The following is a 25,092-nucleotide window of genomic DNA, read 5'->3' as shown; positions in this document are numbered from 1 at the left end:
CCCTCTATATACTGTAAAACAGAGTACTTATTTCCTCTGTATACTGTAAAACAGAGTATTTATTTCCCTCTGTATACTGTAAAACAGAGTACTTATTTCCCTCTGTATACTGTAAAACAGAGTACTTATTTCCCTCTGTATACTGTAAAACAGAGTACTTATTTCCCTCTATATAATGTAAAACAGAGTACTTATTTCCCTCTGTATACTGTAAAACAGAGTACTTATTTCACTCTGTATACTGTAAAACAGAGTACTTATTTCCCTCTGTATACTGTAAAAACAGAGTACTTATTTCCCTCTATATAATGTAAAACAGAGTACTTATTTCCCTCTGTATACTGTAAAACAGAGTACTTATTTCCCTCTGTATACTGTAAAACAGAGTACTTATTTCCCTCTATATAATGTAAAACAGAGTATTTATTTCCCTCTGTATACTGTAAAACAGAGTACTTATTCCCTGTATTGTAAAACAGAGTACTTATTTCCCTCTGTATACTGTAAAACAGAGTACTTATTTCACTCTGTATACTGTAAAACAGAGTACTTATTTCCTCTGTATACTGTAAAACAGAGTACTTATTTCCCTCTGTATACTGTAAAACAGAGTATTTATTTCCCTCTGTATACTGTAAAACAGAGTACTTATTTCCCTCTGTATACTGTAAAACAGAGTACTTATTTCCCTCTGTATACTGTAAAACAGAGTACTTATTTCCCTCTGTATACTGTAAAACAGAGTACTTATTGTAAAACAGAGTATACTGTAAAACAGAGTACTTATTGTAAAACAGAGTATTTATTTCCCTCTGTATACTGTAAAACAGAGTACTTATTTCCCTCTGTATACTGTAAAACAGAGTACTTATTTCCCTCTGTATACTGTAAAACAGAGTACTTATTTCCCTCTGTATACTGTAAAACAGAGTATTTATTTCCCTCTGTATACTGTAAAACAGAGTACTTATTTCCCTCTGTATACTGTAAAACAGAGTACTTATTTCCCTCTGTATACTGTAAAACAGAGTACTTATTTCCCTCTGTATACTGTAAAACAGAGTATTTATTTCCCTCTGTATACTGTAAAACAGAGTACTTATTTCCCTCTGTATACTGTAAAACAGAGTACTTATTGTAAAACAGAGTATTTATTTCCCTCTATATACTGTAAAACAGAGTACTTGTTTCCCTCAGCATACTGTAAAACAGAGTACTTATTGTAAAACAGAGTATTTATTTCCCTCTATATACTGTAAAACAGAGTACTTATTTCCCTCTGTATACTGTAAAACAGAGTACTTATTTCCCTCTGTATACTGTAAAACAGAGTACTTATTTCCCTCTGTATACTGTAAAACAGAGTACTTATTTCCCTCTGTATACTGTAAAACAGAGTACTTATTTCCCTCTGTATACTGTAAAACAGAGTACTTATTTCACTCTGTAAACTGTAAAACAGAGTACTTATTTCACTCTGTATACTGTAAAACAGAGTACTTATTTCCCTCTGTATACTGTAAAACAGAGTACTTATTTCACTCTGTATACTGTAAAACAGAGTACTTATTTCCCTCTGTATACTGTAAAACAGAGTACTTATTTCACTCTGTATACTGTAAAACAGAGTACTTATTTCACTCTGTAAACTGTAAAACAGAGTACTTATTTCACTCTGTATACTGTAAAACAGAGTACTTATTTCCCTCTGTAGTACTTATTTCCCTCAGCTATACTGTAAAACAGAGTACTTATTTCACTCTGTATACTGTAAAACAGAGTACTTATTTCACTCTGTATACTGTAAAACAGAGTACTTATTTCCCTCTGTATACTGTAAAACAGAGTACTTATTGTAAAACAGAGTATTTATTTCCCTCTATATACTGTAAAACAGAGTACTTATTTCACTCTGTATACTGTAAAACAGAGTACTTATTTCACTCTGTATACTGTAAAACAGAGTACTTATTTCCCTCTGTATACTGTAAAACAGAGTACTTATTTCCCTCTATATACTGTAAAACAGAGTATTTATTTCCTCTTATACTGTAAAACAGAGTAACTTATTTCACTCTGTATACTGTAAAACAGAGTACTTATTTCCCTCTATATAATGTAAAACAGAGTACTTATTTCCCTCTGTATACTGTAAAACAGAGTACTTATTTCACTCTGTAAACTGTAAAACAGAGTACTTATTTCCCTCTGTATACTGTAAAACAGAGTACTTATTTCCCTCTATATAATGTAAAACAGAGTACTTATTTCCCTCTGTATACTGTAAAACAGAGTACTTATTTCACTCTGTATACTGTAAAACAGAGTATTTATTTCCCTCTGTATACTGTAAAACAGAGTACTTATTTCCCTCTATATAATGTAAAAACAGAGTACTTATTTCCCTCTGTATACTGTAAAACAGAGTATTTATTTCCCTCTGTAAACTGTAAAACAGAGTATTTATTTCCCTCTGTATACTGTAAAACAGAGTACTTATTTCCCTCTATATAATGTAAAACAGAGTACTTATTTCCCTCTGTATACTGTAAAACAGAGTACTTATTTCACTCTGTAAACTGTAAAACAAAGTACTTATTTCACTCTGTATACTGTAAAACAGAGTACTTGTTTCCTTCAGCATACTGTTAAATAGAGTACTTATTTCCCTGGTGACTTAATTTTACACTTACATGTCTAAAGACTTTTTCACAATAACTTGATTTCATGATTGAGAGTCATTTGGTTCAACTTAAGTCAAAATTTTGTGAGAATTGATTCTCACCATATCATATCGCATGCAAAATATAAAATTTATTGCACACGAAAAATAAATTGGTTTACATTAGTTAAACACAGCGAGTTTTCAGAACTCCATGGCCAGGCCCTACTCTAGCAGTCTCCCTCCACAGGTACTGTATAATTGAAGGTGTTGCTGTAGGAAATTCAGCAGGTGCTTCAAATTTATCAAAGATGAATTTAACTTTGTTGGCATGGAGACGAGGTGCTTTGATGATGTTGATCCATTCAATTATGAAATAAACACAAGTACCAGTGAAGTATGTGAAGGAAAGAGAAGGAGCCAAATATATGGACCAATATTAAACATCGCAGCTATCAAACTTTTCTGTGGTGTTTACACAATAAACCTTCTACATACATAAATACCATTACTGGTCAGAGTGCCTATCACATTTCTCTATTGAATCATGTTTAAAAGATATTATTTATAATAACCTTGAACACTTAGAGCAATGATTGTTTTTATGACCTTGATTGCATAAATGATTGGTCTCTTATGATATTGACTGCAAAACCAAAATCTCTAGTAATATGATCTTGAGTGTAAAAATCCATTGTTTTTATGATCTTATGTACATGTAAATTGATGTTCTCCTGTAACTAGCCAGACAACTGTGTAAGGATGGTTTAGGGTACTCTGGCTTTCTCCCACCTCTTTGACACATCCTTAAATGACCCTGACTCTTAATAGGACATTATACCAATCCTACCAAAGCAAACCATCTCAGAGATGTTTGACAACTATACACTTGAGTTTTTTCTGCTCCACATTTTCTACATTGACAACTATACACTTGAGTTTTTTCTGCTCCACATTTTCTACATTGACAACTATACACTTGAGTTTTTCTGCTCCACATTTTCTACATTTACTACTTTACACTTGAGTTTTTCTGTTCCACATTTTCTACATTGACAACTATACACTTGAGTTTTTCTGCTCCACATTTTCTACATTGACAACTATACACTTGAGTTTTTCTGCTCCACATTTTCTACATTGACAACTATACACTTGAGTTTTTCTGCTCCACATTTTCTACATTGACAACTATACACTTGAGTTTTTCTGTTCCACATTTTCTACATTGACAACTATACACTTGAGTTTTTCTACTCCACATTTTCTACATTGACAACTATACACTTGAGTTTTTCTGTTCCACATTTTCTACATTGACAACTATACACTTGAGTTTTTCTGCTCCACATTTTCTACATTGACAACTATACACTTGAGATCTCCACATTTTCAACATCACTAGGTAAATAAGACAGCCTGAACATCGTGCTAAATAAAATCAATGAGATGAAAAATTTTAATGATCATGGTTTTATCAACGAAATGACAGGAGAGTAGACTGCTGACTCTGATATAGTCTGTTCTAAGTAAGTTATTTTTGGTTAGTATGTACATAGGTATATATGTTTGTTAACAGTTGTTGGAAGGTATTCATCAATATTTCTGTTTTAAGTTCCTCTAACATTTAAGTCACTTGTAACAAGGTGCAATATCCTAAAAATCAAATAATTTGTTCATTTACCAAGTTTATAGGGACATGGAACAGCAAATTCATTTTGAAACAGGACCTTCTATAGTAGCTGGTGGCTATCTCTGTAAACAATGGGGTGGGGGAGGGCGGTATAATAAAATCAGCTTGTCTGTCCGTAGAAAATTTTTGTCTTTACAACTCCTCCTTAACTACTGGACCAATTTCGATTAAACTTGGCAGTATTGTTGGGGACCACGTGTAGATGTTCATGCAGGTTTTTGTTTGTCGAATGTTTGGTTGCCATGGTAACCAGGTCACTATACAGTTTAATTTTGTCCAGACAACTTTTCTTACACTACTGGGTCATTTTCATTGAAACTGTGTAGATTGTGTAGATGTGCATGCAGGTTTCTGTTTGTCAAAATTTGTATAAGACAGCCATTGGCTTACAGTTCTAGTTACTTACTGGTATAGGTTGTTATAACAGCTCATATTACAGGGTTTTGGATGAGGTTATTGCACTGAGAACAAGGGAGATAATCCCACTCTGAGTCATCACCTGTGTCAACATTGAAAGCCACCCAATAATAATAAACTGTACCCTCCCACACTCCCGAGTTTTTATAACAACTCCCACTTTTACAACAGCTCTTTTGAATTTCTGTTAGTATTTCATTGCCAGTGATGATATGATTTAAGCTGTGAGTAAATAAACATTAGTCCTATTCAGCAGATTTTGGGTTTTGTCGGGATCCTCTGTCTGTTAGAAGAGTGTCATTACTAAGGGAAGGACGGGAGATTTCTGTTGTGGCTGTTTCATAGTGAAAGGTTGCTCTGGATGGCATGTTGATTATCTCCAAAATATGTTATATCAATTAATATAGTTTCTTCTCTCCAAATTTAGTGGACAAAGTACCTACAAATTAATATTTAGCCTGCAAAATATCAACAATATTCTCATCTGTAGCTTGAACTATCTAATAAGGCTTGAAAAAATCACGTTAGTGATTGACGAGACTCACTATTTTCCTGTTGAGCACACCATAAGAACCTTCTGTATTATTGTTTCCACTGGGGATATCAAAATTTGTAAATTAGTGTTATAGACTCGCATTAAAGCTACTACATAAATTGCTGAAAATAAGCAAATGAAACCTTCAAACTATTAAAAGGGATATTTTTATCAAAAACACAAACAATTTAACTTGACAGACCATTTAAAAATCAAGCAAATAAAAAGAAAACTAAGATACAAAACCTGGACAAAGACACATAAAAATCTTTATGGGGAAATAAAATAAAGGGCAAAAAGTTCATTACATGTAGCTTGTGAATGAGTGATATATAAGAATTGGTTTGAACAAAGTGTGTTGTTTCTGACAGATTGGCATACAATCTGAACACGAGAGAGATATATTGAGGTGTTTCATCTATTTTTGTGTAATTTAGTATCAAGACATATGGGGAACCATCGAATACATCCTAAGTGTACATATCTGTTGGTGTTGTAGGGTTTTTGCTAATTAGGGAAATAGAGGTCTGGAGTTACTATTGGAGATATTATAAGAGAGTCTTGTTTAGATAGATCACGCCTGACTCATCTGATTCTGTCGGAGAGAGCCAACTTTATCTACTACACGGTTCCTTACTTATGCTTGGTCCTGTCTTGAAGGGCGGCAATGCAACTATAAATTCCTCACACCGTTTTGTAAACAACTTCCTGTGTATTTCTGTTGCAATCACAAATGACTGATGAGAGGAAAATTTTTTGGCAAGATTTTTTTTTTAGATAAGAAATTTGAAAAGTTTCTAGCTTATACTTGTTTTGATGTTTATATACTGCAGCGTATACGCTATATCCGGTCTTCTACCTACATAACACATAGAAATATGTTTATCAGTCAGAAATGGAAACAAATTTTAATTTGGTGCCATATAGCTATCCTATCCTGCTGTATATCACTTTTGAATATTGTGTACATACAATATTTCTCTGGCTATTCTGTTATCCTGTTACTTCAGTGACAATCAGCATTTAGGTATAGGCATTTATTTTTTGTTTATTTTAATTCAAAATGAATCAATTCAATAAAACGCTCTGTAATATTTTTAAACAAATTTCACAAAATGTTAACCTGAAATCAATTTAAGACACAAGGCTTTTATTAATGAAACTTATCCTTAAGTATTTACTACATATTTCATGAAAGCAAAAAAATTATTCCATATGAATAACTAAAAAAGTCTGTATTTTCTCAACATAAAATAAATTAAAATGGTTGTCTCCCGTAGCCTTTCTGAAATCTTAAGTCTCAACTATTTGGCCTAGTCAGTGCTCTGGTCAATGGTGCTTTGCTGACGTAGGTCAAAGGTCAGAGTGTAGCTAGGTCACAATGACCTTATGATTGGTACATAACTTCAACTAGATACCATCTCACAAACATATAGTTCTAGAGACAAAAACTTGAGGAGATAGACCCAAGATAAGTTTCTTATTTGATGAAGGCTAAAAGTTGGAATGAAGGTCACAATGACTTTAAATATAGGTCAGAGGCACTGGTCACTGGTCAGAGGCACTGGTCACTGATAATTTTACCAAGGGGAACTTTTACCCCAAGTAAAAGATGGTTGAATATGATGTCACAAATTCATGTTTTCTGGTTCAATAATCAAAAGCTTGCCATATCTCTTGTTTACGAATTGTGCTTTAGTATTTCCTGTTATATATATTTTCTGTATGGAGCTAACATGGAATTTTTATTATGTATAATCAAGCCATCCTGAGTTTGTTCCTGGTAGTGTCTGACATAAAGGTGTATACCTAGTGGTTATCTTAATTCTCTTTTCCTCGTCCTGATTGCAGCGGTGATAGATAAAACATAGCCACAAATGTTTGTAAGAATAATAATAACTTCACCCCTTTATCAAAATTATCAGTGAAAAATAGCAACCCTATACGTATACACATAGAAAAAGGAGGAAAAATAGAATTATTGAAGATATTTAAGATGATGGTTGAGTTTGAATAGATTACAGGAAGTTTTTAGATTAGGGTTATAAAGCCTTCTATCTTATCTAATTTACATGAGACATGTGAGTGTGGTGGCCTTGCCTCATGTTGTTAGTGTCATTCATAATTGCCTTGCAGATTAAAAAATAATGTCGTTCTTGAATCTTGAAGTCATTAGAGCCAGATATTATCACAGAGACTTAAAATTATTTGTTTATATTTCATTTGAATAAAATATTGATAATAATTATAGATAAGTAGAGACTTTTTAATTCTGTAAATCAGTTACATAGATTATCGATATTTTACTTTTGGAATTTTACTTCAAACAATGAATCCAAACATCGCCAATTGACATTTGTACATATATATAAAAAAGAATGTTAGTTTTAAAGCTTCCTCATCCTTAATACCCGAGAGGTTACTATCAGTGACGATTTGTCCACCCCTTGACTATCTCATAGTAAAACTGGAGGCAATTTAGGAGGAAAAAACCTGACCAATCACGGCCTACAAAGACTTTGAAGACTATTGAGATAGAGACACTTAACTTTAAAGCCACACAGTCAACCTTTTTTTTACGTTTCAATAGCCACACAGTCAACCTTTTTTTTTTTACGTTTCGATAGCCACACAGTCAACCACTGTGTATGATTCTTTTGTTTTACATTAAAGGACTAAATTACCAGTTCTATTCTATTGCCTCCAGTTTTACTGTGATATAGTCCAGGGGTGGATATAACTACAGTGATAGTAACGCCTGGAGTATTGAGGATGAGATTTCCTGAGACAAAGCTCCAAGCCTTTTGTTCTTTTCTAAAACCACTGAACCAGATTCAATGAAATTTTGCAAAACTTTTTCTGGGTTAAAAGGTTAATCAGAATTTTATGTTCCCAAGGCCTCAGTACACTGAAGTTTGAATCCAAAAGTTATAAAAAAAAAATTTTGAATGTTTTTTCAAAATACTTAAGAAACTTATTTGTTAGCCTAACCTTGAAACTGACAGGAAGCTTTAAGAGGTACCTATAATGAGTTTTACCTCTGTCGTTAGAAAGGTTGTTCACCTAGTGGTACTACTGTGCTGCTGAAGGCACTGAAATGTTAAGGCTAACTTCACAAAACATGGGATCAAATCATGTTCAAATCACATGTAGATTCCTCAAAAATTTAACCTCCAGGCCAATAATCATGAAATATTGTTTTCATTATGCTCAACCTGACAGGTTTTTTTGTAGACATTCTAAGTTAAAAAAATCCCCCCAAAAAATCTGAAATTCTTTTTAAAATTTAAAATGTTTGTATCAGGTCTCTTGAAATATTCTTAAAGATTGATGACTTTGTTTTGACCTTGGTATTTTTCAGAGTGCAGTAGTTGACGATGCCAATGCTGACCTGCTGAAGTCGATGTTGTTCACACCCCTGAAGGTGGTACACATCATAGAACTCTTACTCATAGGCCTTGGATGTTTACTTCTCATAGTAACAATTATCTACGGCTTATATCATCAACAAACTAAAAGAAAGGTAACTATTACACATGTGCCCTTGGTCTGATGACAGTAACTATTGAACATGTGCCCTTGTTCTGATGACAGTAACTATTACACATGTGCCCTTGTTCTGATGACAGTTACTATTAAACATGTCCCCTTGTTCTGATGACAGTTACTATTACACATGTGCCCTTGTTCTGATGACAGTTACTATTAAACATGTGCCCTTGTTCTGATGACAGTAACTATTAAACATGTGCCCTTGTTCTGATGGCAGTAACTATTACACATGTGCCCTTGTTCTGATGACAGTAACTATTACACATGTGCCCTTGTTCTGATGACAGTAACTATTACACATGTCCCCTTGTTCTGATGACAGTAACTATTACACATGGCCCCTTGTTCTGATGACAGTACCTATTACACATGTCCCCTTGTTCTGATGACAGTTACTATTAAACATGTGCCCTTGTTCTGATGACAGTAACTATTTCACATGTCCCCTTGTTCCGATGACGGTAACTATTACACATGTGCCCTTGTTCTGATGACAGTTACTATTGAACATGTTCCCTTGTTCTGATGACAGTTACTATTACACATGTGCCCTTGTTCTGATGACAGTTACTATTAAACATGTGCCCTTGTTCTGATGACAGTTACTATTAAACATGTGCCCTTGTTCTGATGACAGTAACTATTACACATGTGCCCTTGTTCTGATGACAGTTACTATTAAACATGTGCCCTTGTTCTGATGACAGTAACTATTGAACATGTGCCCTTGTTCTGATGACAGTTACTATTACACATGTGCCCTTGTTCTGATGACAGTTACTATTAAACATGTCCCCTTGTTCTGATGACAGTTACTATTACACATGTGCCCTTGTTCTGATGACAGTTACTATTAAACATGTGCCCTTGTTCTGATGACAGTAACTATTAAACATGTGCCCTTGTTCTGATGGCAGTAACTCTATTACACATGTGCCCTTGTTCTGATGACAGTAACTATTACACATGTGCCCTTGTTCTGATGACAGTAACTATTACACATGTGCCCTTGTTCTGATGACAGTAACTATTACACATGTCCCCTTGTTCTGATGACAGTTACTATTAAACATGTGCCCTTGTTCTGATGACAGTTACTATTAAACATGTGCCCTTGTTCTGATGACAGTAACTATTAAACATGTCCCCTTGTTCTGATGACGGTAACTATTACACATGTGCCCTTGTTCTGATGACAGTTACTATTGAACATGTTCCCTTGTTCTGATGACAGTTACTATTACACATGTCCCCTTGTTCTGATGACAGTAACTATTACACATGTCCCCTTGTTCTGATGACAGTAACTATTACACATGTCCCCTTGTTCTGATGACAGTAACTATTACACATGTCCCCTTGTTCTGATGACAGTTACTATTAAACATGTGCCCTTGTTCTGATGACAGTTACTATTACACATGTGCCCTTGTTCTGATGACAGTTACTATTAAACATGTGCCCTTGTTCTGATGACAGTTACTATTACACATGTGCCCTTGTTCTGATGACAGTTACTATTAAACATGTGCCCTTGTTCTGATGACAGTAACTATTACACATGTGCCCTTGTTCTGATGACAGTTACTATTACACATGTGCCCTTGTTCTGATGACAGTAACTATTACACATGTGCCCTTGTTCTGATGACAGTAACTATTACACATGTGCCCTTGTTCTGATGACAGTTACTATTACACATGTGCCCTTGTTCTGATGACAGTTACTATTACACATGTGCCCTTGTTCTGATGACAGTTACTATTACACATGTCCCCTTGTTCTGATGACAGTTACTATTACACATGTGCCCTTGTTCTGATGACAGTAACTATTACACATGTCCCCTTGTTCTGATGACAGTTACTATTAAACATGTGCCCTTGTTCTGATGACAGTTACTATTAAACATGTGCCCTTGTTCTGATGACAGTTACTGTTAAACATGTCCCCTTGTTCTGATGACAGTTACTATTAAACATGTGCCCTTGTTCTGATGACAGTTACTATTACACATGTGCCCTTGTTCTGATGACAGTTACTATTAAACATGTGCCCTTGTTCTGATGACAGTAACTGTTAAACATGTGCCCTTGTTCTGATGACAGTTACTATTAAACATGTGCCCTTGTTCTGATGACAGTAACTATTACACATGTGCCCTTGTTCTGATGACAGTTACTATTAAACATGTGCCCTTGTTCTGATGACAGTAACTATTACAAATGTGCCCTTGTTCTGATGACAGTACCTATTACACATGGCCCCTTGTTCTGATGACAGTACTTATTACACATGTGCCCTTGTTCTGATGACAGTTACTATTAAACATGTGCCCTTGTTCTGATGACAGTAACTATAAAACATGTTCCCTTGTTCTAATGACAGTAACTATTACACATGTGCCCTTGTTCTGATGACAGTAACTATTACACATGTGCCCTTGTTCTGATGACAGTAACTATTAAACGTGGCCTCTTGTTGTGACGACAGTAATTATTAAACATGGCCCCTTGTTTTGATGACAGTCACTATTAAAACATGTCCCCTTGTTGTGACGACAGTTCTGACAGTAAAGTAGAAGCAGAGTAATTGAAGATTATCTCTGACGCAGATTTCCCACGTCTGTGATGCAGAAAAATGGCTAGGGACTCCTAAAATGAAATGATGGGAGTCCCTGAGACTAAATGTTGATGGTATTTGAAACAAAAATTCCTGGTCAATTTGATGAAAAAGAAGCAGTTATTGTCTATAATTTTCAAAACCATTTGCACCCATTACAGTAAAAGATATATTTCTGATACAGCATAGAAAATTTTATAAAATCTACAGTAATTTTAGCAGATAGACTCTCACAATTAAAATCTTAAAAAAATAACTCCATCAAACTTATATTTTATTCCCTTCGCTGTGAAGTACTGGTAGGAACGATCATCTAATGCAAATAACAACAAGATTGGACAAATAAGTGTAGTGGGATGTAAGACTTTGATGTGGTGACATCATAATTGTACTTTGAGTGTCTAAAGTTAGGTTGACTGTGACATCAGTAATTGTAGGAAACAATAGTGGTAGCGGGATGTTAGAGGTTGATTTCTGATTCTGTAACATCAGAATTGTAGGACATTAGTGGTATTGGAATGTTAGAGGTTGATGTCTGATTCTGTGACATCAGAATTGTAGAACAATAGTGGTAGCGGGATGTTAGAGGTTGATGTCTGATTCTGTGATATCAGAATTGTAGGACATTAGTGGTATTGGAATGTTAGAGGCTGATGTCTGATTCTGTGATATCAGAATTGTAGGACATTACTGGTAGAGGGATGTTAGAGGTTGATGTCTGATTCTGTGATATCAGAATTGTAGAACATTAGTGGTAGCGGGATGTTAGAGGTTGATGTCTGATTCTGTGTTATCAGAATTGTAGGACATTACTGGTAGAGGGATGTTAGAGGTTGATGTCTGATTCTGTGATATCAGAATTATAGGACATTACTGGTAGAGGGATGTTAGAGGTTGATTTCTGATTCTGTAACATCAGAATTATAGGACATTACTGGTAGAGGGATGTTAGAGGTTGATTTCTGATTCTGTAACATCAGAATTGTAGGACATTAGTGGTATTGGAATGTTAGAGGCTGATGTCTGATTCTGTGACATCAGAATTGAAGGGCATTAGTGGTATTGGGATGTAAGAGGTTGTTGTCTGATTCTGTGACATCAGAATTGTAGAACATAAGTGGTAGAGGGATGTTAGAGGTTGTTGATTCTGATTCTGTGATATCAGAATTATAGAACATTAGTGGTAGAGGGATGTTAGAGGTTGATTTGATTCTGTTAATTGTAGGTTAGTGATTGTGTTAGGCTGATTCTGATTCTTGATCAGAATTGTAGGACATTACTGGTAGAGGGATGTTAGAGGTTGATGTGATTCTGTCTGATTCTGTGATATCAGAATTATAGGACATTACTGGTAGAGGGATGTTTGAGATTCTGTGATTCGATTTAGGACATTACTGGTATTCTGTAACATCAGAATTGTAGGACATTAGTGGTATTGGAATGTTAGAGGCTGATGTCTGATTCTGTGACATCAGAATTGAAGGGCATTAGTGGTATTGGGATGTTAGAGGTTGATGTCTGATTCTGTGACATCAGAATTGTAGGACATTAGTGGTAGCGGGATGTTAGAGGTTGTTGTCTGATTCTGTGACATCAGAATTGTAGAACATAAGTGGTAGTGGGATGTTAGAGGTTGATGGCAAATTCAGTGACATCAGAATTGTAGGACATTAGTGGTAGTGGGACAGCAGTCTCCCAAGACAGGCACCTAGCACAACATACACGCAACACAATGCATACATGGGAGGCTGTCCTTACATGACCATAGCTGTTAATAGGACGTTAAGAAATCAAACAAGCAAACCAACAAACAAACAAATGTAAGAGGTTGATGTCTAATTCTGTGATATCAGAATTGTAGGACATTAGTGGTAGTGGGATGTTAGATGTTGATGTCTGATTCTGTGCCATTAGAATTGTAGAACATTAGATGTAATGGAATATTAGAGGTTGATGTCTGATTTCATGACATCAGAATTGGGCAGTTGGATGTTAGAGGTTGATGTCTGATTCTGTGATATCAGAATTATAGGACATTACTGGTAGGGGGATGTTAGAGGTTGATGTCTGATTCTGTGACATCAGAATTGTAGAACATTAGTGGTAGTAGGATGTCGATGGTGATGTCTGATTCTGTGCCATCAGAATTGTAGGACATTTGTGGTAGTGGGAAATATTAGAGGTAACAATGGTGTCTAATTCTGTGACATCTTTGATTTTGATAGTTGAAAATTGTTACTGCTGTTTCTCACAAAGTAACAACTGTATCTGTTTCAAATTTCATATGTAGCTTCCCCTTGGACCCCAGTTGTGCATACTGCATTTTGGGACTAATCAGTCAACATGATGGCCGCCAGGCAGCCATCTTAGATTTTGGTTATTAAAGTTTGTTACCGATATTTCTCAGAGAGTACCAAAGAGATCTGTCTCAAATTTCATAGGTAGGTTTCCCCTAGGACTCTAGTTGTGCATATGGTATTTTGGAACCAATCCATCAACAGGATGGCCAACTTGGGTTTTGAAATTTAAAGTTTAAAGACCAGAGAAAAGATCAATTTTTCCATTGTCAGACATAAATCATTCTTTGGTAGGCTCGAAGATCCCTCTAGGATCTCTTGTACTATACTGTCATCAGTCATTTTCAAATTGTAAGGCACATTGAGCGGGGCCCTTTCTGACGTGTCAGTGTTCTAGTTATGTGCTATCAGATTTGTAGGACATTAGTGGTAATGGGATGTTCTGTGGTAGAAATCAGAAGCACATGTCCTGGTGGCTTATACCAACTCCAGAAGACAATGTATCTATACACCTCGATTACATAACATCTACACAAAACAGTTGGCCTTGGCTCTACACATAGCCTAGCCTTACAGAAACCTTAGGTTTGATCACTTCAAAACCATTCCACTACAGATAGAACATCAGAATAAATAGTCCTTACAGTAAACAATATAAAGGAAGTCCAGCTACATACTAGTTGTCTTCTGAGATTGTTTGTTTTACAATAGAAAAAAATGAAATGTTTTTTGGCCTAACATTATTGAATGATGGGCTATTCAGACCATCTTTTTTACATAATCTGTTCTTTAGTCCATCTGTCCACAATACAGTTCTTGTTTTTGATTTTTCTGAGAAAAAAACCCACCAAGGAATCATTCTCAACCATACATTGGTTCCTCTGTGGCCCCTATTTTCAGCCCACCATCTGATAGTGGGCTATTCAAATCACCTTTCGTCTGTGGTCCGTCTTCCATCCTTCATCATCTGACCATCCTTCTGTCCTCTAACAATTCTTGTTACCACTATTTCTACGAAAGTACTTAACAATTCTTGTTACCACTATTTCTAAGAGTTCATACATAACTTCTCCTAGGTCCCTAGTTGTGTCTATTGCATTTTGGACCGATCAATCAACAAGATGGCCAGCAGGCAGACATTTTGGATTTTGATAGTTAATTCTTGTTACAACTATTTCTCAGAGAGTACCTGGGATCTGTCTCAAATTTCATATGGATAGGCTCCACATAGGTCCTAGTTGTCCATACTACAGTTTGGGATCAATCAGAGAACAAGATGGCCAACAGGCAGCAATGTTGGATTTTGACAGTTGAAGTTTGAAAAGCAGAGAAAAGACCCTTCATTTTATTGTCAGACATCATTCTTTGGTGGACACCAAGATCCCTCTGGAATCTCTTGTATATATCGCCTGGGTTACTGAAGACAGTCAAGCTGGTGGCTACTTTGATTTCTACATAGGTAGAAACTTTTCTTGTCCCAGGTTATCCAAAACAACTTCTTCCTCAGTGCCATCCTATACAAATGGTACACAGATATTACATTAAATACATGTATGATGTGCATGTACAGGACACTTGTTTGTTGTGCAAAAAATAAGTTCACCATCAATGTATATGCCATCACATACAGTATGTATCAAATCTTGATTAGAAAGAGCCATAATGAAAATGATAGCCTTTCTGCATGTGAGAGGAGCTATCTGGCTGTTCCTAATTATGTGTATATCTTAACCTGTCCCCTCTGACTACAGAGAGTAGATAGGTTGTAAGTTAATGACAGATGTGTGGTATTAGTACTTGCCAGTATACACCTGTTGTATCTACATGTTGTCTCTTCAGTGGAAATCTTGACTTGTAAGGTTGAGAGGTTGGATGTCAAGTCAGTTTTTTGATAGAAATGACCTTGAACTTCACTCAAGATTGTAGGAATCAATCTGTCTTTTCGAGCCTGCTGGCTATATATTGACTCAGTCTCATACTTTACTGGTATCATTAACTTAATAATGTTTTAGATATATTACAGTAAGACAGTAGGTTTCATAACAAAACTGATCTAACCTTAACTTTGACCTTTACCCCACATGACCTACTGTTCATTCACTAATTGCTACCAACAACAATGAGAGGTTTGCCATATAGCAATAGAAGATCAATTTCATCATTATTTCTAACTTACAGTTCATTTGTCAATTACATTCAAATTTTGAAAATCTTTGGAATGAAAAGCAGTTAACCAATAAGTTGCCTTGATTCTCCACAATAAAGCTTACAAATCTCACCTCTTGAACTGTCGAGAAAGTTCAGCTGAGGTTGTAAGAATAACGGATACAATAATATCGTTGGCATGCTGAACTAGTTGTACATATGAATACAGTGTATTCTAACCTGAAGCCTGGCCCTACAAGCTGGATAGGTATACACACACAACTTTTACACGTTTTTATATTCCACAGGAAGCTGCAGCTTCATTCATTGAAGTACCGGTAATCAGGATCGCATGTATGTTTTGTTCCATGTCTAAGTGGTGCATTAGCAAGCATCAAAAACACTTTGATCATTTAGACCGTAATAGGCAGAATATGTTTCACATAATTCTGGATGAAGGGAAGCAAAAAGTTTGAAAAATAAGTTTTATTTGGAAATAAATATCATATCATACTGTTTGTCAGGTTAATAGATTTAGAATCTGCAGAAGTAGGGGCTATTAAAATAAAAAATGTTTACAAGTCCATGTTTTCTATCTATAAACAATTTATTTTTACATGCAGCATGCTTCAGCAGCATGTTTATGCAACAGGCTCCTGGTAACCATCGACAACTCCATCCTAATTGTATCAAAGTGATGTCAGTGGTGCAAGTGAAATCATGAAACTCATCTGGGTTACAGCTACTCTTTACTGATATACAGATTTATCTGCAGGGGAAATCAAATTTTAAGGTTTACAGAAAAAATTGGTGAATGGCTGATCATGGAGTTATATGTTAGTTTTATATGATATCATATTTAATAAGACATCTTATGTGTAGATTTAAGCACAGATGTCAGAAAATGGAGATTTCATTGAGATTTAAACTTAGATTTCAGAAAATGGAGAATCCCAAATGATGAGTCAGGATTAGTCATTTAAAGGATAAGCAAAATTTGAACATTTTCTGAATCAGCATTTTAGCTAGTCATTGACATTAATGGAACAGCTGATTACATTTCAACTATTATGGAAAAATTCTTAACTTTTTTGCACTTGCCCTATTACCTTAAACTTTGTGGTATGAAATCAAGGTCTACAGGGGATAATATATATAGTTTGGAATAGTTGAATAAAACTTCAATTACTGTGAATGGAAAACACTTGCCTGACCAATGCAAGTTGTTCCAGCAGGGATAAGTACTTGACTTGGATGACAAATTACCCAGGGGTGTAGACAGAGTATTTGTGTGATGGAGGTATCTTCCCCACTTTTTTGTAAGGTTGGTTAATCATTCAACCACTGTGTGACATATAAAATGAATCAGTTCTTGAAAACCCATCATTCCAACCCCCAGTCCCCGACAGTCCCGATCTATATTTAGCCCAGACTTGCTATAAATACTTCACCTTCAGTCCGTGTTGTTGTGTTCACCACTGGCCTATTTCGAAAACAAAAACAAAAAATAAAAATTGATGGCACTCTGCAGAAACTGATTTCGATATTTTGATGTTTCCATGATGGTGTATAGTGATCATGGAATCAACTATTTACTGGAATATAGATCCATGCTGACATTACGAGGTAAAACAGTTCATACCTGCTGCGTTGACGGAGGTGGATTCTTTGATAGATTCAAATAAATTTTCATCCGTGATAAAACCTGTATTTTTTGGACGATAGTATTTCTACTTTATGTCTATAACAGTTACGCAATAAGATTAACCAGATATCCTGTTAAATATCCTGTCGTTAATCTCCGGTTAAAGCTACATCCCAATGCCCTTGATTTTGTTATTGAATTATTAGATCTAATCACCAGGATATAAAAATAAATTTTGATTCATTTTATCAGTATTTTAGGAATGCTGTGTTGTGTTTGTTGTTGAAGTTTAGAAGCTTTAATCTTTATCCAAATCCCTTGGAAATTATTGTTTAAAAGTTTTTGAGCTGAATTAAAAATTCTTTTCTACCTTGACAAGAAGTAAGCATACACGCTGCTCTCCAAACCGATTTTGTATGCTTATGCATAAATGTAGTTGCATTTTAAATTTGTCCTGTTGGAAATTGTTTATTTAAGCAAGCTTACACTATAGACAACACTATCACAATGCGACATAACATGCTCATACCACAGTCTCACAAATCCCATAGCATTCATGCAATCATTCCACACTTGTATGCTGCATACATAAGCAGAGGCTGTCCATGAATAAACATTAGCTATTGCTAGGATACTTCAGAGAACACTTTTGCGTTTGTATTTCTTTGTAATTTATGAATAATAAAGACATGAGTGAGGTCTTTTATTAGAATAATGCATCACATAAAGAAATAAATGTATTACCATTGCCTAAGGATTCTAAAAATAAAAGTAATGATGAGTTGATGGTGGTTTGGCTATCGGCTTTGTGGCAGGTATTATATCTGTACTCAAGCTTTAGGATATTCACTGTTAATGGCTTTTAAATCTCTGATGCATATCTATCAATATCTATAACTTAGATACAGATTAGTTAGAGATATACATGCCCTGCACAGATCTGTTTCTGTGTGCCAGAGACTGTGGGGGGTTCTAACATCAAAACAAACCCACACTCCACATAACACTACTCCAGAATTACTGCACTTCTTTTGAAATATCATCATTTTCATGTTTCTAAGTTTATTTACAATCTGGTATAGGAATACTGTTTATTAAATGGGGGTTTGTTTATTTTGGTGGCTTTTACACCAATTTGAGTGTAGATTAATTCTATTGTAGAAAACATTCTTTCATCATTTACATCTAGTAGTTGGATTTCAGGGTCATTTGGACTTTCCTTATGTATGTGAAACGGTTGCACAGTAAAAAATAAAATCATGAAAATAAGAGCAAAAGAAAGATTTCTATAAATGGAAATAAACCTTGAAGTTGATCAACAGTTGGCATGTCGAAATCTGATTCACAAATGCTTCCTTATATATTACAAATTTAAGTCAGATTTTGAGGTCATGATCTAAAAAGAGAGTTATGACAGCAACAATTATCTACTCTATATCTAGCAATCATCGATGTCTGTAATAGGATTATTACAACCATATAACTCCAGCCACAGACACTTCTATCTATTAATCCAGCTCACACATGTATAGGGAGCATGTGATTTGGGCGTCTGATATGTTACCAATAGCTTTTTACCTCTGGTTCAAGGTCGTCTGGGGCGGTTGCCTGGTACCATACATGTAGGTCACTGGCTTTTCTTTGCATACTCCAGCTTTCTCTACTGCAAAATGATATCATATCTTAAAAGTTATCATAGGAGATCAAAGGTCTTACAACACACAAAACAAAACTTTCCTATAAAATTAATGGTACTTGATCTCCAACGAATAGTAACTTATAAATGTTACCATGGAAAGATTCCATTGTTGTAACATGCCAAAGAGAATCATTAAAATCACGACCAAATATTAAACCTGATAGGGTTGTTACATCGTAGATTGCTCATTTTATATCAAACATTTCATAGCTAACAAGGATATAACTGACACCATAGAAAGTCGGACAGTTTTGCATTTAACCTCATTATTTTGTGATGTGGAAACTTTGGTTAGACTTTGGAAAGGAATGCCAACTGTTTGTATGGCACAATTTAGGAGTTAAAGTATAGACGAAAATTTTTTATGTCAGAACGAACTTTTGATTGTTGTTATTTATGACACTAGGGTTGGTTTAAACTTTTAAATATTAGAATTAGTAATTTTATCTCATCCAACCTTTGATCTGACAGCTGTTAAACAAACAGAAGATAGGGCTTTCTCTCCGACAGGGGTAGAAATCATTAAGGAAAACTCTGACAGAGGTAGCGAAGATTTTAGATATATTAAGGCTGCCCCACTGATGGTTACTCTGGTTTTATATTCACAATCTCTTGGCTAGAGATAGACATTTTATGACCCAGAAAAGCTGCAAAACACATGTTGACCAACAAAACACAGATATCTTTCAACAAAGTTTTATAGTGTACATGTAGGTAAGATTTAGACAAATTTTTGGATCCGAAATATTATGGTTCAGTATAGGGTATCTGTTATCTACTGTAACTGTTAAGGTATGTATGTTCAATTGCACTAAATAAATGTTGTTTGATGATTTAAGATTAATCAAGGATTACATAAAATTCTCACCTATTTACGATTTATACTAAATCAAGGGGGAAAAAATATTGGTAAAAAAAATTCAAAATGGTTCACCGATAATTTTTTGTTTACAATGATTTAATATTTGGTTGAATTATTTGGTGTTTTCATGTTTCTGAGCCTCTCTGTACACTAGAACCCAGTTATACTGAAGTCTGTGTGGAATGTTTAATCATTTCATCCAGATTTCTTTAATATAACCAAGAAAAAGACACTGACTACATGTGACAGTAAACAGGCAGTATAAATAATTTTGATTAAGTGAGTTGTACTGTATATTAGTACATGGACAAACTATACGGAACAAAACACACACTGGTACCTGAATAAGTAAATATGTTTTGATGTTTGTTTTCTTCTACTTTCAGGAATTGTTTTCTCCAAAGAAATGCAATATCAACTGTTTTCAAAGAAGTCAAAGAAGTGCTGATTTGGATGGACTTGACAAGCCTCTTTTCTCTGGATGAATCACATGACATGTCATGTGACAAGCGGAATACTAACATTTTGCAAAACTACATGATATGATATTTATAATTATTACACTTATTTAATAATTTGGCATAGACGGTTTGTGGTCTAAAGGCAGGTAGAATGTGTTTGTATATTATTTTCCTGATGAAGTGTTATGAGGGTACTGGGTATCAATGCTGTACTTAGTGGTTTTTACATAGATTTAAGTTGTCTAAAACTTTCTATACAAAAATGTAATGGATGTAGGTATTAAATGTACCTCTATATCCATAATCAAATTGATTAATTTTTTATGAAGATTATAAGTTGCATAGTGCATGTCTTAATATATGTATGACTATAATTTGGTATTATAATCCATATACATGTATACCTAAGAATATCCAAAAGTTTAAATGGTCCCCTGTCCACATTTATTCATCTGTTACTTATACTTCAGAAATCTTCCCTTTTGTTTTGTTCCAAGTGATTTACTTACTTAAGTAAACCAGCTGTAATCTTTTCTTTAAAGCAATATGAATTGTCAAAGTGTTTTTATAAAGGAATCTCTTACAAAGGTCGGAGATGTTTATTAAAAACTTTATGTAAATGAGATATAAACATTGTATCATGGTAAGCATATGTTAAATGACCATGTACCCTGCACATGCACCCACCCTACCCAGTACATGCATCATCTACAATATCTTAAAAAAATAATTGAAGAAAACATAGTTTTGTATTATTATGGAGCATTGTAGTAAGAGCTTTATAGCTCTATGAATGTAGAGTGTAAATAATCACAAATTGTTTTAAACATGAAAATGAAGAAATATCTTCTGATTGTCTTCATGTTATTAAGATCTTAGAAGGGACATGGCAGCAGTACATGTAAATATTAATACTGCCGTTTTCCTGATGAATGTGTATCAATGCAAGAAAGCTTGGCGTGACCTGTGTTAGTACCAGGCCCCTAAGTTCTATACATATAGCTTGATGATGTTGCTCGGTGGTGTCCATGAATTTCTATCCAGCACCTAACAGTCATTTTCTAAAGGTGCTTAATAGCCTGTGTATCTTAATTTGTTCAATCTTTTTACCTTAAGTTTAATATCTGCATCATCAGTTTCATCATAGATTAATTTGTTGTTATTTATTTATAATAAAAAAAATATATCAAGATAGAAAAAATTAGAAGAATACACTTGAAAAAAAGCCAAAAAAATACAAAGATACAAAAAAGATGATATATATAAATCACTTTTATGAAGTTATGTTATTTATTATAAAGTCTTATTTGTTGTAATAGCTTTTGGTGAAAATAGTGTTTCGTGCGGTACCAAAGATAAAAACTATGGTGCTTTAATAGTTTATTGTAATTTGTAGATATGAAATAAAAAGACTCGAAAAACTCAAAAGAAAATCCCCCCCCCCCCCCCAAAAAAAAAAAATTAACAAATAGAAAAATAAAAATCTGTTAAAATAAATGCTTTATTCTTACATAACATAACAAAATCATGCCAACCCTGGTTAAGTTGTATGGCTATAAGAAAGTTTCAGTTATTCAGATGATACATACAGTGGAACTTGGTTAATATGAACTCAGATAATTTAACAACCCAGCTTATTACGAAGTATTTTGACAGTCCCGGCCGAGTTCCCTCTTTAATAATTCGAATTCGGAAAACTCGAAGAACTCGGATAATACAAAGTAAATTTTGGGTCTGAATGACAAAAAACATGTATAGAATGTTCTTAAAACTTGAATTGAGATTTTTTGGACAACGAGATGGCCGAAAATGCTGATTTCGTTTTCATTAATTTGCCGAAGAACAGCATTTCAAAATTGCATGTATTTTTCCTTGTTATAATTTTGCAACTACCATCGGCGATTTTGACATCTCTCTTGTTCACATCATTTTATGGCATGGAACTAGTCTATATATAACCAAGTAAAGAAATAGTCAGTAGACATGATAACTCGCTTAATTCGAACACTCAGATAACTCAAAGTTTTATCTCGGTCCCTTCGAGTTCGTATTAACCGAGTTCCACTATATTTTGTACAAAATGATGATAGTGATTTGTATCAACAAACATATTTGAGTACCTGCTGTGTATGATTAAAATTTTAATGCTTTCTAGTGAATGATTAGCTATGTTAAGATGTAAACAAGATATTACAAGAATAATTAACGTATGAAGTAGTTTTCTATAACACTTACCAGGGGGGTATACATTTTTCAGTATGTGTAAACAAGCTCTGATTTGGAAATCAGTTGTAGAAATTCAAAGGTAGAAATTGATTCGAGGGAAGATAACTCTCATGTTTCGAGTCACACCCAAATTGGCATGAGACGCCTTAAGTCTTTTGAAGAAAACAGAAAAAAAAATCACCACATGCATTAAGGTGGTGTGGATTTAAATATAGACAACAGAAAACATGGAGGATTTACATTACATGGAAATTGAAATACCATGTTATGATGTTGATAACTTTCTGTATCTTCCTTTGGCAAGTGAGCAAAACTTCACAACACTCTTAACTTCCCCACATCCCTATATGCCTCCACTGATGGGAAATGATTAGTATGACTATACAGACATTGAAGTTTGTTTACTTCAGAAACATGGGAAAATAAGGCTCTATTTCGTATATGTAACAACTTATTATAAACTCAGTCTATTTCATCCTCGTATATTAACTTGTATTTTGTAAATATTTATTTTGCGAAATTACTAAACCAGTTGCCATGGTGACAGATAAGTCACTAATCATAGGCACGCTGACAACTGGAGTTGTTCAGTTTGATGCATGAGATGTCACCAAATTCCTCAATTCATATGTGACATGAATAGTGCAGAGAGAAAAGTAAGTGAAGGGAAGGGAGTCAGAACCACTTTGACATAGCTTTTAGATTAAAATTAGAATAAAAATTAAAGTGGATATCTTGCTTTATACTTGCCAGTGATGACCATTTTGACTTAATGCCATATTCAGGCAGCGAAATAGAATTGTCATTCTGTTTGGTTATTGTTGGTCTGTTTGGATAAATATCTATAAAGAGATTGAGAATGTTTTATCATTGAGATATTGTCAATATAATACACAGGGACACATTTCCATGACCCAACAAAGAGCAATAAGATATCTCGTAATCAGAACCACTTACTATGGATGTGAAGATATTTGTGTATGGATATATTCATTAAGTCACAGTGTGATAAATTTTGTGTTCAGTACTTTCAGTAGTCGTAATATTCACGCCAAGGCAAACTCTGAGATATTTAAGTTTGCTATGGCTGGGTTGGGCAGGATCACACAGAAGAGGATATCATTAAAATCTGACATTCTCACAACTTACAACATATCATAACTATGTTTTACTAAGATGCCTTGTGGCCTTATTATTTTCAAAATGTTATCTTTTCTTCATCTTCATTCATTGGAATATGTCAAATCCCTATACTTGTAAACATGTATACACCATCTATGAATGTCTATACTCATACCAAGTAATATGAAATTTACATTCTTTCTTTCCTCCACATGATTTAGTGTTTATATGTACGGTACACTCTTTATGGTTTATATACTGGTTGTGTTGTTTGTTACATTTCCCGTGAATTTTCAGTTATTCACACAAGTGCTACAGAAAGTCCTGATCATAAAACCTCACAGATATTTATTGTCAAGCCAGTTACAGATGATCTTCTAAAATAGTGACATCATATTTCATTGGTTAAGCAGAACTATACTATGTATATCTAAAATTGTTTGATGGTCCTGGGGCCTGATACATTATTGTCAGTAGAAAAATTTCTCACGTTAACCATTTTATTGTATTTATTTATTGAGATTTATTTTTGTTCTATAATACCTTTCTTACACACCTATATTGTTTCTTTTTTGTGATTATTGTTTCATTTTATTTCTACATTTATAACACAACAAACAATTATGTAGCATTCTATATTAACATTTTTGTTTGGATTGTTTCATCACAAATGATTGTAGTCATGAAGACTGTAAAACAGCCATGGCCATAGAGTACAGCTATACCATAATGTCTAAAGCTGATGATTAAACATCCTACAAACCCAGATTTCAGTATAGCTGGGTGAGCATTACCTTAATTGGTCTCCTAGGATACATAAATATTCACATCCTCAAGTGCTAAATTTGTTTATTATTTACAATAAAGATCTGATGTTATATTGGTGTTTGTGTTTAGTTCAGATTATAATCACACAAGGTAAACATATCTTTATTCCTTGATTCAGCTTGACCCCATGACCTTGAATGATGGCCAAGGTTATACATGTATGCTGATATTACTTGCACCAATGTGGTAACACTCCAACCCAGTATGACCAAGGCTCCATGTTAATGTGATACAAGTCCTGACCATAGTAAATAAGTTGTTTAAGGTACAAGGTTATTTAAACCTTGGACCTTGAATGATTGTCTAATATCAAATGTGATTGTCC

At 34.4% G+C, this 25,092-nt stretch overlaps 1 protein-coding gene across 1 annotated transcript in view; it reads left to right on the top strand.

The window, feature by feature from the left end:
• The window catches only part of LOC138315905 (lysosome membrane protein 2-like), a 50,321-nt gene extending 25,504 nt beyond the window's left edge, over window positions 1-24,817 (top strand). The window contains exons 13-14 of the mRNA XM_069257258.1: window positions 8,669-8,830; window positions 20,517-24,817. Of these exons, the coding sequence (XP_069113359.1) occupies window positions 8,669-8,830; window positions 20,517-20,615 (261 nt within the window). The 3' untranslated portion in view covers window positions 20,616-24,817. The remainder of the gene's footprint in view (window positions 1-8,668; window positions 8,831-20,516) is intronic.
• Window positions 24,818-25,092: the final 275 nt, after the last annotated feature.

The sequence above is a fragment of the Argopecten irradians genome, chromosome 2 (assembly GCF_041381155.1).
Source record: "Argopecten irradians isolate NY chromosome 2, Ai_NY, whole genome shotgun sequence".
In the NCBI taxonomy this organism is placed as follows: domain Eukaryota; kingdom Metazoa; phylum Mollusca; class Bivalvia; order Pectinida; family Pectinidae; genus Argopecten; species Argopecten irradians.
Note: the sequence above shows the minus strand (reverse complement) of the source record. Positions and strands in the feature narration are given on the sequence as shown.